At 40.2% G+C, this 14860-nt stretch overlaps 2 protein-coding genes across 9 annotated transcripts in view; one reads left to right on the top strand and one right to left on the bottom strand.

Annotated features, from left to right (window-relative positions):
* The window catches only part of ENOPH1 (enolase-phosphatase 1), a 74024-nt gene that overhangs the window by 33435 nt on the left and 25729 nt on the right, over positions 1–14860 (top strand). The window contains exon 7 of one of the 2 annotated variants that reach the window (XM_045820165.1): positions 5762–6815. The exons of the other annotated variant lie outside the window; for it this stretch is intronic. Within the exon in view, the coding sequence (XP_045676121.1) occupies positions 5762–5811 (50 nt within the window). The 3' untranslated portion in view covers positions 5812–6815. Of the gene's footprint in view, positions 1–5761; positions 6816–14860 lie in introns of those variants that run through there. 2 annotated transcript variants of the gene reach the window in all.
* Positions 10704–14860, bottom strand: part of TMEM150C (transmembrane protein 150C) — a 101777-nt gene continuing 97620 nt past the window's right edge. For all 7 annotated transcript variants that reach the window (XM_045820175.1, XM_045820173.1, XM_045820169.1 and 4 more), the window contains one exon: positions 10704–12918. In XM_045820175.1, coding sequence (XP_045676131.1) covers positions 12710–12918 — 209 coding nt within the window. In that variant the 3' untranslated portion in view covers positions 10704–12709. The remainder of the gene's footprint in view (positions 12919–14860) is intronic.

The following is a 14860-nucleotide window of genomic DNA, read 5'->3' on the forward strand; positions in this document are numbered from 1 at the left end:
GAGGTAGAAGTTTAGGTTTTTGCTTTGAGATTTTTTTTTTTGCTTAAAAATGTTATTCTTTTTCTTTTCTTTTTTTCATTTTCTCCCTCTCTTTTTTATTGTTGTTCAAGTACAATTGTCTCCATGAAATCTTTTTTTAATACAGTCATTTATGTTCCAAATTTCCATCTGAGCTCTGCTTTCACTGCATCCCAGTGGTTTTGGTACTGTGTGTTTTGTTTTAATTAATCTCAAAGTATTTTCTAATTTCCCTCGTGATTTCTTCTTTGACCCATTTGTTGTCTAGGAGTGTGTTGTTTAGTTTCCACATATTTGTGAATCTTCTAAATTTCCTTCTGTTCCAGTCAATATGGAGCTTTAGGTAAATATGGCTCAACTCCTCACACAACCACAGCAAAAATTACAACTAAATTACAAAACAACTGTCACCCAGAATCATCAGAAAATTGAACTGTGTGGAAGTCTGACAACCAAGGAATTAAAAAATTCACATTCATCTAGATGGGTAGGAAGTGTGGAGAGATGGAGACACAGAATGGGCTGTTCCACACCCACATGTGGTGGATAAAAATCAGGAGGGATACCTCGGGAGTGAGGGATCCCAGGCCCACACCAGACCACCCAGCACAGGATTCTAGCACCAGGAAGATAAGTCCCCATAATTTCTGGTTATAAAAACCATTGGGGGTTGGGGTGCTGGAAAAAAACTGTGGGATTCTCAGTCATTGCCTCTTAAAGGGCCTGCAACAGACTTAGGACTTGTGCAGACTCATTCACTCTGGGCTCCATCACTGGGGCAGCAGTTGAAAGGTACTAGTGGCCTATAGGGAGAAACTTAAGTGTCTGGCATCAAGGTGAGTGGTGGGGTATAGCTTCCTTCAGGACAAAACTCCAGAGGCCAGGCACCAGCATTGTCCCTTTCCTGAGCCTTCCCACACACACAGCCACAGAGCAGCAACACCATATCTGAGACTCCATTAACCTGGTTACCATGGGTTATCCCACCCTGTTGATTACCTAAGGCTCTGCCCCACCCAACTTACCAGTGCACTTTTCTATAATAGACCATGCTACCAAGACAGGGAGTCAAAGCAGCTCTACCTAATACATAGAAACAAACACAGGAAAGCTGTCAAAATGAGGAGACAAAGAAATATAGCCCCAATGAAAGAACTGAACAAAACTCCAGGAAAAGAACAAAACAAAATGGAGATAAGCAATCTATCAGATGCAGAGTTCAAAACACTGGTTATTAGGATGCTCAAGGAACTCATTGAGTCTTTCAACTACATAAAAAAGGCAGAAATGAAGGTTACACGAAGTGAAATAAAGAAACATTTACAAGGAATCAACAGTGGACTGGATGAAGTCAAGAATCAAATCAATGATTTGGAACATAAGGAAGAAATAGCATTCAATAAGAACAGCAAAAAGAAAAAAGAATTAAAAAAAAAAACAAGGATAGGTGAAGGAGCCTCAGGACAACATCAAATGTACCAACATCTGAATCATAGGGGTGCCAGAAGGAGAATAGAAAGACCGAAAATGGAAACATTTGAAAAAAATGAAAGAAAGCTTCCTTAATTTGGTAAAGGATATAGACATACAAGCCCAAGAAGCACAGAGTCCCTGCAATAAGGTGTACACAAGGAAGACCACACCAAAACCCATCATAATTAAAATGCCAAAGATTAAAGATAGAAGAATCCTAAAAGCAGCAAAGAGAAAAGGAGAGAGTTACCTACAAAGGAGTTCCCATAAGATGGTCAGCTGATTTCTCAAAAGAAACTTTTCAGGCTAGAAAGAACTGGCAAGAAGTATTCAGAGTGAGGAAAAGCAAGGACCTACAACGTAGATTACTCTATTCAGCAAAGCTATCATTTATAATTGGAAGGAAGATAAAGTGCTTCCCAGCCAAGGTAAATCTAAAGGAGTTTACCATCACCAAGCCATTACTATATGAAATGTTAAAGGGACTTAGTTAAGAAAAAAGAGGTCAAAACTATGAACATTAAAATGGCAATAAACTCACAACTATCAACAACTGAGTCAAAAAAACAAATTAAGCAAACAAGCCAAACAAAAACAGAATCACAGAGATGGAGATAATTTGGAGGGTTATCAGATGGGTGGGGGAAGAGGGAGAATGGGGGAAAAGGTGTAGAGATTAAGAAGTACAAATTGGTAGGTACAGAATAGACAAGGGCATGTTAAGAACAGTATAGGAAATGGAGAAGCCAAAGAACTTATATGCATGACCCATGGACATTAACTAAGTGGGGTGATTATCGGAGGGAATGGGGGGTCCTTGGTGGAGGCAGGAAAGGGGGAAAAAGTGGAACAACTGTAATAGCATAATCAATAAAATATATTAAAAATAAATTTCCTTCTGTTATTGATTTCTAATTTCATTCTATTTCACTTGGAGAACACAGTTTATATGATTTTGATATTTTTAAATTTATTGAGACTTGTTTTGTGACCTACTACATGCATGGTCTGTCCTGTATAATGTTCTTTTTTAAATATACTTCATTGATTATGTATTACAGTTGTCCCATTCCCCCCCCTCTTTATTCCCCTCCCCTTGTACTCCCTTCCTACCAACATTCCCCCACCTTAGTCCATGTCCATGAGCCACACATATAAGTTCTTGGGCTTCTCCATTTACTGTACTATTCTTTACCTCCCCCTGTCTATTTTGTATCTACTATTTATGCCTTTAATTCTCTTCACTTTTCCCCATTCTCTCCCCTTGCCCTCCCTGCTGATAGCACTCCATGTGATCTCTATTTCTGTGATTCTGTTCCTGTTCTAGTTTTTTGCTTAGTGGTATTTTTTTTTAGGTTCAGTTGTTGATAGTTGTGAGTTTGTTGTCATTTTACTGTTTATATTTTTTATATTTTTCTTTTCCTTAGATAAGGCCCTTTAACATTTCATATAATAAGGGCTTGGTGATGATGAACTCCTTTAACTTGACCTTATCTGGGAAACACTTTATCTGCCCTTCCATTCTAAATGAAATTTTTGCTGGATAGAGTAATCTTGGATGTAGGTCCTTGCCTTTCATGACTTGGAATACTTCTTTCCAGCCCCTTCTTGCCTGAAAGGTTTCTTTTGAGAAATCAGCTAATGGTCTCATGGGAACTCCTTTGTAGGTAACTCTCTCCTTTCCTCTTACTGCTTTTAAGATTCTCTTCTTATCTTTAATTTTGGGTAATGTAATTATGATGGGCCCTGGTGTGTGCTTCATTGGGTCCAACTTCTTGGGGACTCTCTGAGCTTCCTGGACTTCTTGGAACTCTATTTCCTTTGCCAGATTGGGGAAGTTCTCCTTCATTATTTTTTCAAATAAGTTTTCAATTTCTTGCTCTTCCTCTTCTCCTTCTGGCACCCCTATGATTAGGATGTTGGAACTTTTAAAGTTGTTCCAGAGGTTCCTGAGCCTTTCCTCATTTTTCTGAATTCTTGTTTCTTCATGCTGCTCTAGTTGAATATTTATTTCTTCTTCTGCTCCAAACCATTGATTTGAGTCCCAGTTTCCTTACCTTCACTGTTGGTTCCCTGTACATTTTCCTTTATTTCACTTTTCGTAGCCTTCACTTTTTCCTCTATCTTGTGACTATACTTGACTATTTCTATGAGCATCCTGATTACCAGTGTTTTGAACTCTGCATCTGATAGGTTGGCTATCTCTTCATCACTTAGTTGTATTTTTCCTGGAGCTTTGATCTGTTTTTTCATTTGGGCCAATTTTTTATCTGGTTGCACCTATACATTGTAAAGGGTAGAGCCTTAGGTTTTCAACAGGATGGTGCAACACACATGGCTGCGTTGTGGCACTGTATGTGGGGCAGGGGTCTGAGAGGGAACAATGCCACTTGCTTGGCTCTTGGCAGGCTTTCAGTCACTTCCTCCACTACCCACAAGCAAATTGGGTCCTTCTGGTGCTGTTTCCTGGGTGGGTGGGTTTGGGTACCCAGAAACATTCTAGGACCCTGTGGTCACTCCAATGAACTCTCCTGTGAGGCAGAGAGTTTCTCCTGCCAACTCAACCCCCATGGTTTTTTTTCAGTCAGAGGTTTTGAGGCTTTGTTTTCTTATACTAGAAGGGCTGGAACTCTGAATTGTGTGGTCTGTCTTGCTCCCCAGCTGTTCCTCCTGGTTTATCTGCATGCAAATGTGAGACCATCTGCTCTGTCAGCCACTGCCTTGCCTGTCCTCATTCTCCAGCCACCACCTTGCCCCAAGTCCTCTCCACTCTCGCTGCCCATCTCCACCCCTCCTACCTCTCTGGATGAATGTTTTCTCTTTAACTCCTTGGTTGTCAGACTTCTATACAGTTTGATTTGCAGGCAGTTCTGGTTATTTTTTGTTTTTAAATTTGTTGTTGTCCTTTGGTTGTGTGAAGAGGCAAAGTGTATCTACATACGCCTCATCTTGGCTGGAAGTCTCAAGTAGACTATGTTTTTAAATCCATTCTGCTGTCTCTGCCTTTTAACTGAAGAGTTTAATCTATTACATTTAATGTAATTATTTATCAGGATTTTCTTCTGTCATTTTGCTGTTGGGCACAATTTGCAACTAGAAGATACGTTCTGGAGATCTAATGCACAACATAGTGAATGTGTCTAATACTGTATTATATACTTCAAAAACTGATTTCTACATTATATATTTTTGTTTCTTGGTTCTCCATTACTACCTTCTTTTAAGTTAGACATTTTCTAGTAAACTATTTTAATTCTTTTGTTGCTTATTTTACTATGTATTCTTGGGTATTTTTCTACTGGTTTCTCTTGGGTTTATAAATAACATCTTAATTTCTTATAGTCTAGTTCTAAATAATACTACCTTGGTTTTAATAGAACATAAAACTTTGCTTCTTCCATTTATGTTGTCATAAATTTCATCTTTATACATTGTGTACCCATCAACATAGGTTAATAACTATTGTTTTGTGTTTTTAAAGGTTTTATTTATTTATTTTTAGAGGGAGGAAGTGAGGGAGAAAGAGAGAGAGAGGGAGAGAAACATCAACCTGTGGTTGTCTTTCATGTGCCCCCTACTGGGGTTCTAGCCAGCAACCCAGGCATATGCCCTGACTGGGAATTGAACCAGCAACCCTTTGGCACTCAGTTTACTGAGCCACACCATCCAGGGTTAATTATTGCCTTATACAATTGTTTTTTAAAATCAGATATAAGGAATAAAGGAGTTAGAAACAAAAAATATATTTATATTTTATTTTAATATTTACTCATTGTATTAGTTTCCTGCAGGGTACCACAAACTGGGTGGTTTATAGCAACAGAAATGTATTCTCTCACAGTTCTGCATGCTAAAAGTCTGAAATGAAGGTGTTAGCAGAGTTGGTTCCTTCTGGAGTCACTGAAGGAGAATCTATTCCAAGCTTCCTGGCTTCTGGTGACAGCTAACAATACTTAATGTTACTTGATCTGTAGAGGCATTACTCCAGTTTCTACCTCTGTCTTCACAAGGCATTTCCCCTGTGTATCTCTGTCTGCACCTGACTGTCTTCTTAGAAGTACACCAGTAGTATTGGATTAGAGGCCTAGTCCACTCCTGTATGGCCTCATCTTAACTAATACATCTGCGATTATTCCATTTCCAAATAGTCTTATTTTGAGGTTCTGGGTACGGAATTTGACTGCTCCAACCAGAAGAGGGCAGCAGAGGTGATGCTTTGTGGTTTTCCAGGCTAGGTTGTGAAAAGGATATAACCTCTACCTTCTTTCAGGAGCTGGGGATTGGACACTGGTTCTGAGGAAGCCATCTATCATGCTGTGAAGGAGTACAGATTAGCCCAGGTGAGGAGGCCTATGTGAAGAGGAACCAAGGCCCCAAACTGACCACCAGCCTCAGTCCCCAGACATATGAATACACTTGCCATCAGCTGCTTCCAGCTTCTAGCCCTCAAATCTTGTAGCTGAGATCTCAGACATCAAGGAGCAGAAATAATCTATCCCTGCTGTGCCCTGCTTGAATTCTTGACCCATAGAATCTGTGAACATAATAGTTTTAGGCCACTATATTTTGTGGTAATTTGTTAGGGCACCTCAGTAACCAGAACAGTCACTGAGTGTATCAAATGCTACCAAGCAGTGCATTGAGTTTTTAACCCTTTCAGCAGAGCTAGGCTTTTAAACAGCCTGTGCTGGAGTTTGTAGTTTGGAGCCAACAAGATTGTCTCATTATTCCTCTGTCCCTGCAAACAATGATATCTGTTTTTCTGGATTTTGCAAATGTACCCATTTTTCCAGTCTTCTAGTCCTGAAGCCTCAGTGTCGGATTCCTCCCCACAACTGCACCTTCCTTATATAGGCAACAACTGATACCCCTTGCCTTTCTTGTAGAGCCTCACAAATCCGTTATTTCCTTCCCATTCCTAACAGCCTGTGTTTGAGACTTCTGGAATTTATTGTTACCTACAGAACAAAAGGCAATGGAATAGAAAAAGACTACCAGTAATGGGCGTAGTGTTTTCAGATTTTATACTAGAAAAGGGTATACTGAAAGCTTTCTAAGGGCAAATCATGATAATGTTTATAGATAAGATGTAGAAGTCCACCTTATTTTGGGAAAGCTATCTCTCTCCTACTAGGGCAATGCAAACAGCATATCACTGGATAGTCCCTGGAGCACTTCAAGTCCCTGAATCGACTGTTCTGTGTTTAGTCACAGCCCTTTCCTCCATCTCCTCTTAACTCTACCTGGTTACAAATCTAAATTTGGTTTACAAAAATCTACAGGTATTAGATGTTATCCTACTATTGACTGTTGAATAAATCCCCTAGTTCTGCTTTCTACAGAAATATTCACTCAACAGGTTACAATCTTTTCTTTGCCCTTACCCGAACAGCATTTACTATAGGGAGAGTTTTTGATGAGTTAGATTTAAAAATCTGAGTATAAGCTACATGATCAGTTCAGCTTTCTAAAAACATGAAATACATGTGGTTTTCCTTGTATAAGGACCGAGTTATCCCCACTGTTTTATTATTGAAGCTTCATTGGAGCAAATCAGGCACTGACACAGTTTGCATAAGGGTTACTTCAGGTCCTAGTTAAAACTTGGGTACTTACTGTGTAATGGTTGCTGCAGACGCCATGAGAAGTCACTGACTTTATAATCTAGAACTTACTCCTTAAATCACAGAAAGCTGCTTGCTGCGAGAGCTGAAGCACAATTGCATCATCTGAAATCTAATATTACCATTGTTTCCTAAATGCTTTTGAACAGCTCATACTTAGGAGACCAGATCTTTTAAAAAAGGGGGGTCACCTACTTGTTATTCATTTATTTAAAAAATTAAACACTTAACTACGTGTCAGGCACTGCTCTCCATGCCAGGCACACAGCCAACAAAAACCCCCTCCCTCACGGAGTGTACATCTTAGGGATGGCAAGGAGATAATGTAAGTAAAGTAAAATGTGTTAGACTGTTATGCATGTTAGAATTTTAACTAATCACAGAACCATGTTTTAAAAATGCTATAGAGCAAAATAAAGCGGATAAGAGAGAGCTGTTCCAGTAAAGTACTGGAATAATATACTACGGTGGGTTTGAGGGGGCTAAATTTTAGAGGTCAGTGACACCTCTGTGAGAAAGTAACATCTGCATAGGTGAAAGTGACAATTAAAATGTCTGGGTGAAGATGGTCCAGGCCAGAGGTTTCAGCAAGTACAAAGGTCCTGAGGCTAGAGTACGCCTGGCTGTTGGAGGAAGACAAGGAAGCAGAGGGGCTGGAACGCAGAGACAAGCGATGGAGAGGCACATCTGGTTGGGCTTCTCAGGCTGTTTCAGTGACTGGGGTTTTTAGTCTGGGTACAAGAGTAGCCATTGGAGGGTTTTAACAGAGGCATGATGGCGATTTAACTTAGCTTTTAACAAGATCATTTTGACTGTTGTGTTGAGGAAACCAAAGGGCACAAATAATGGAAGTGGATCAGTATTTGTAGGCTATTGTAAAAGTCCAGGAGAGAGGGAAGTGGCTTGGAGCGGGTGGTAGCAGTAGACAAATTCTAGTATAATTTGAAAATAGAGCAAATCACATTTGCTGACCAAATGTGGGGTATGAGAGAAAGAAAAAAAAGAGATAAGGATCATTTCAAGGCTTTAGTCTATGCATCTAATAGAGATGAGTTGTCCTTAACTTACATGGGAAGACTGACTTTAAAGGAGTATGATCAGGAGGTGTTAAACCTCACACGCGCATTAAGTGGAGATGTCACAAAAGTAGTTGAATGCACAGGTCTGGCATTTAGGAAAGAAGTCTGAGCTGGACATGTTGAGAGGTCAGCATATGGCAATATTTAAAACTAGGAGACTGCATGAGGCCACGAAGAGAGTAAGTGTAAACAGGAAGGAAGAGCTCCAAGGACTGAGTCATCGACACTCCAATATTAGAATGTCAGAGAGACGGCCCAGCAAAGGAGACTGAGGAGTGGACAGTGAAACAGGAGGCAAATTAAGAGGGCATGATAGTCTGGAAGCCAAGTAAAAAAAATGTTTTAAGCAGGGTAGTGGGGAGGGGGTGATTGAATTACGAAGTGTTCCTTATGGATATAGATGAGGTACTAAAAGAACTAACGGCTGGATATAATGTTACAAGATCTTTGGAGAACTTGAGCAAAGCAGCTCCAGAGAAGTTGTGGGAGCAAGAGCACGATTGGAGTGGGGTCAAGAGAGAATTGGGAGACAGGGATGGGAGACAGCAAATATGGACTTTTTCTTTTTTAAAGATGACGAAACCAAAGCACATTTTATGCTGATAAAAAGATCTTCCTTTTTCCAGCGAGGGACCTAGCCTTTTCTCACCCACAGTCTGTCCTTTGGACTTCAAATCTGGATATTTGCTGTTTCTTGGAACCCTAACTTTGAGGAAGGTTAATAGGAAATCTGAACACATATGGCACTGAGGATTGTTAGAATAAACTTATTTCATATGTGGAACTCTTATCTTTCCCCAAACTGTTGGTTCCCACTACCTTGGGGAAAAGAACACATTTTTAGATGCGACCAAAGAGTCCTTAGGCTCAGCGGAATTACATTTCTTTAATTACTATTTGTGTGTCTCTTCATAGTTGTAATTTAGTGCTCTGTCCCGTAGATAGCTACTTTTCTCAGTTTCCGTTTGATGATGGGCTCTTCACTGATTCTTTGGAACTCCCATTATGCAGAAATGACAATGACCAAAGGAGTCTGAAAAACTTCCTGTGAAGCCTGTGGTTCACAAATGTTTCTCCCATTCCGTGCAGATGGTAGCACTACCACACTCAGATGTGGCATGTGATCTGCCCTAGCCAATGAAATGTAAGCTAAGTGATGTCATTTCCCAGCAGAAACTGTAAGAACCAGTGAGCAGCCTGCCACATCTTTCTGGCTGTCAGTGATTATGGAAACATGTTTTGAGATGAAGCCTCTGTCAGCCAGGGTCTGAGTCATAGCAATGAGCAGCATTCCCTGGCAAACCCTGGATAGATACCTTGGGATGGCAAAACCTAATCTATCCTGACACAATGCCTAAGGAGAAAAATTAAGTTAACAGTGGTGTTCCAGCTCCAATAGACTACACATTTCAGGATACAAAGGTTTTATTTTCCCATACCAGGGCAAAGAAAATTGAATAAATAACACAGATAATAAAACTTTACCTCACTGTCAGTTCTCCCTTAAATGAAAAATGATCGAAGCTTTAAAATGTTAACATTAAAAATAGTGTATTTCAGACTTGGTTCTCTGGGCCACCTGCATTAGGTCCTCCGGGGTTGCTCATTCCAAATGCAGATCCCCTGGTCTTGGCCTCTTAGAAGACAGCTGTGGCTCTTAACTCCCTGGTGGTTCTGTAATCTTGTTCTTTGTTTATATGTATGGTATAGTTAAAAAATATATTTGGTCTTTGTCTTCCATTCCTGCTACAGAGCGGCTAAGACTCTTGGAATTTCCTGATAGCACTGTATTTTGTTATTCATAATGAGCCCCTGAGTTTATGCTAATATGGTCACTTGGGGTGGGGCTCCTTGATAGCCCTAGGATGGAGCTGGTCAACAGTAAAGCCAAGTGATTAGACCTCCTGACCAGCCCCGCAGGAAGGGGGTCTGGGAGGGTGTTGGAGACTGAGATCTATAAACTCTTGGACAGTGAGATCTGGAGAGCTTCTGGGTTGCTGAACACACTGAAACGCTAGGAAGATGGCATGTTCCTGCATCCCTCCTTCCCCTTCCATGCTCTATGCATCTCTTCCATTTGGTTCTTCTCAAGTTATATCCTTTATAATACACAGGTGAACGGAAGTAAAGTGTTTCCTTTAGTTCTGTAAGCCATTCTAGCAAATAAAGTGAAGGGAGTGGTGGGAACTCCCCAATTTTATAGCCAAGTTAGACAGATGTGTGGGTAACCTGGGACCTAACACTTGTAGCAGGCATCTGAAGTGTGGGACTCCCTTAAAGCTGTGAGGTCCGACAATAATAACCCTGGGTAGTTAGTGTCAGAACTGAAGTGAACTGTTGTAGGACAGCCAACTGGTGTCTAGAGAGTTGGAGAATTGGTTGTTGCTGGTGGAAAACACCCTAGAAATAGGTTACCAACATAACACTGAAGTTCATTTTCAACATATTGTCTTGTTGAGTTTACATGTGCTTCAATATTAGAGATGTTAGTGTAAAAAACAAATCACAATTCTGCATAAAAAATTTTTATTTAGTGGTCAGATCCCAATGAATAATGCCAGTCATTGCTTGATTCTGCTAAAATGCGCTATTATAAGATAAACTCTTAAGAAAGTGTACAGTGCATCACCAAAAGCTGTTTAATTTGGATTGTATAGAGTAACAGAGAACTTCATAAATCTTTGTTCTCTGATAAAAATTTTAAAATATAAAAATGAGAAAAACCCAAAAGCAGTATTCCAAAATAATAAATGTCACCTTGGACTATTTACAGTAAGATACCTTTTTAATAGAATACTCTCTGCTTGATTATTTTCCTCACAAATTTACTTATAAGTATTTTCACTCCCCCATCTGACCCTCATTCATGATTTCTTCCATTCATGCGTCTTCCTTGAAACAATCATTTTTCCATTCTCTCTTGACTTTGGCTCTTTCTCTGGTACTCCTTTTTCCTACTCTTAAATTACCAATAATTCCATTCAAAAGATGTTTGTTGAGCACCTATTATGTGCCAGGCACTGTGTAGGAAGTGGAGGTACAGAGATGAAAAGTCATTGACATCCCCCACTCCTCAAGAAGCTGACTTTGGGTTGAATTAAAAAACAATGTTTTTCACATTACATTCCATGAAACCCCCAGCTCCTATAAAGTAAATTTGGGGATTCTTGAAGCAAAGTACACTCATAGAGGGTCTGTCAACATGGCCTGCTCCAAAACATGTTGAATTTAGAATTCTGCTCTTCTCTATGAAGCACAGCCTCAAAGCCCTGGCCTGCAGTTTGAGTTCTAGGTGCTCAGCAAGTGGTACTACGTGAGAGGCAGCAGGTGACAGCTGTGCCAATTTGTTTTTGGGGGATGGTAATCTTATCGTTGGCTTCTCCAAATTTTGAATATGAAAAGCCCTTAACCCTGCCCACCCCAATACTACTCTGAGCTATAGACACATATTAAGAAACTCTCCCCTGACTTGGACTTGCAAAAAGATGCTCGAAAACTATCTTTAATAAATGTCCAGCACGAGCTCTTTTTATTACTTCCACACGTTTCTTTGTGCTGCCCTGTGAACATTTCCTTAGCTTCAAACATAAAAGCAGCAAATTAAGCCTGCAGGTCACCTTTTTTCTTTTTCTTTTATCATGATTGAACCAAAAACAAGCTCATCTATTGCATTTGGCCTACCTCTGTGTCCATAAAGCCTCGAAAGACCCTTGGTAGTTACTTTTGAAACAGAAGGCAAGCTATAAAATATAAAACAAAAACTGTACATAGCATACTATAAAAGCAACAATGAAACCACACCCTCACTGCCCCATCTTCTTCCATGCCTAGCAGACCACAGCTATTCACATTTGGAGACATTTCCCAGTCACAGTGAAGGGTGGTGGGCTTCACTCTCACAGTGTGTAGCATGTTCTTCTTTCACTGAATCCTCACGGCCAACCACTGAACAATGATGGCATTTTCGAGGGAAAGTTCTATCCTTGATCCCATGTCTTTTCACAGGTTATGCAGGGTCACATTTCTATACAGATAGATGATACCTATACATTCAAGAGTATTAGTGCCTATCAGAACTTCCTCATGAGCTGGTTCCAAGCCCTCTGGGTCTGAAGGCAACTTTGGGAGTTAGCATTATCCCCATGGTACATTTGCCTGCTCTACCCCACGGTAGGGTGATTGCAATGTCTGACATATGTGAAGAGGATGAGAAGAGCAGGGGAATACTGGTAGAGTGGGAGCAGAGAGGTGGTCATGCACAAGCTTTTCGCTCTGTCGTGCATATATTTCAGTGTAACAGCGTGTATTTAGACACATGAGGGCTTGTGCTTTTTTAATTAAAGAAATAACTCGCCCTGAAAAGCTCATTTGGCAAATGTGGCCACAAATGTGTATGTGTGTGTGTGTGTGTGTAAAAAATGTGTCATGAGGTTATGTGTCAAGTCCAGTGGGTGTGTCCTCCTGGCTCCTCCCCCACTGTCACACCCACCTCACCAGCAAGGAAAAGCTGATAGGTTACACCTGGTCAGTTTGATATTCAGAAGCTTCAGACAGGTTTTCTGAGAAGCTTAGGAAATTCTCCTGGTACTCAGAACAAATAATCTCGTAACGGTAATGCCGGAACTCCACAGCAAAGGTGCCAAAATAAGACAGGAAGCACATGACCAGGCCCCACTGGACCCTGGCTGCATACATATGGATGCCTTGGGCCATGAGGATGAAGTCTGGGGAGGAGCAGTCAAGGAAAGTATCCCCATCAGTCACATGAAAAGTCTGGCTCTGCCCCTCACTAACAAGAATTTGTTTGACAGAGGTTGCCGAACATGAACATCTACATGAATAATACTTGATAACGTTATCAAGCTCTTACTTTGTGCCAAACATGATTCTAGGTGCTTTCACGGAAAATCTAACTTAATCCTCATGACAGTCATATTATCATCATCAGTTCATTTAAAAATAGGGAAACCGAGGCCAAATGATTAAATAACTTGCTTGAGGTCTCACCGGTGTAAACTGGTGGATCTGGGATTCCAACACAAGCACTCTGACTCCCAGGCCTTGCATTCAACCACTACATGGCCACCTAATAAACTGTGAGATTAGCAAGAGTCACAATTCCAAAGTAAGTAGTCAGCCAGAAAAATAAAGTTATCTTTTTAAAAATCACTGCAAATGACTATAGATTCACAGTCACCACTCTATCTGCAGAAACCATTTTGAACATATGAAAGCGCTCACCACCTCCATATAAGCTGCCTTTGTCCCTGCAGCACCACCAACAGTGTCTGAGTGGCCCCTCCACCTCTTCTGTCTAGTTTTCACTAGTCCTTCAGACAGTACTGCATAGGTTAGTTTCACTCCTAGTGTCATACTTACACTTGTGCCTAAATGAAAATACACAGTTAAAAAACCAAACAGGTAAGACTCCTATGCATGAATATTTAGGGAGTGTGTGTTGAGAAAGATTCATAGCATGCTTTAGTGAAAGGATGGGAGAGCAAGGACTAAATACATTTATTTAGTAAAATAAAAAATGTCCCTTAGAATTAGTTCTGTCTTCAGAACTTAGACGTAAGATCTTGGGAAATTTTCACAGAATATGTGAAACTACTTCAGCTCAACTTTGCTGTACAGATTAGACCTGGATCCATTCACCTGGGAACAAAGAAATGGCTCAAGTGTTTGGGGATAATGCGGATTAAAATTGCTTGGTGTAAACTCAAAACTCAGAATAATTTAAAGTCTGTACATACTCTTCTGAGGGTTCAAAATATTGCCAAAGCAAATATTATTAAGTTAATGAGGAAGGGATAAATCTTAAAATCTCACATTGGCAGAGTTCTGACCTTTTCACTCAAAATATTTTATCAGGTTGCTAGCAATAAAGTTTTTTGGCTTGATTTTCAAGTCTTTAAATGCTCTCTAATGCCACTATAGAACTTCATAAAAAAACAAAAACAAAAACAAAAACCCCAAAACAAAACAAACCAGTAAGTGACTTAATGGCAATTTGTGAAGAAAGAAACAAGACTCCACTAACTAGAGAACATCATTAAGTGCTAAATATCTTTACATTTTAAAGCCACATTATCTAAGGTAAGATCATGACTTGGTTAAGAGTGCAAGAACTGGGCCTGACATTAAATGAAGAACACTACATACTGTGTGTCATCTTGGGTAAAGTAACCTTGGTTCTTCACTGATCTTACCTGTGAAGTGATACATCTAAAGTGTTTAGGATAACACACAAAACAATATAAGTGTCTAATAAATATTGGCTATTAAATGACTAAAGATGTGTAATTGTGTTACCAATAAGTCTACTAATTGGGAACCCTGATCCTTCACTGGTTTCCTTAGGGGTCTTGCGGAAGTGAACATTTATGATCACTCCGCCCCGCAGAATGAGTGGGCAATCTGACTGGTTGGATTGAAATCGGCCAGCTTCTAATGGGCCATGCCACCAATAGCTGGAGTCACTGTGCTCTATCCTAGACTGACCTCTCTCTCAGGGATCTGTTGAGGTTGAGTGAAGCACTCTCCTCTTCCTTTCCCTGGTTTCTCTACTTGTTACTGGGTGGATAAGTTGAATTCCAGGGTGTGAGATAGGAGGCCTGCTTCCTTATCCCTTCCAGATTTACTAGGAGTAAAGGCTGATTTCTT

The sequence above is a fragment of the Phyllostomus hastatus genome, unplaced genomic scaffold, assembly GCF_019186645.2.
Source record: "Phyllostomus hastatus isolate PE091 unplaced genomic scaffold, TTU_PhHast_1.1 phas_scaffold_39, whole genome shotgun sequence".
Classification (NCBI taxonomy): Eukaryota; Metazoa; Chordata; class Mammalia; order Chiroptera; family Phyllostomidae; genus Phyllostomus; species Phyllostomus hastatus.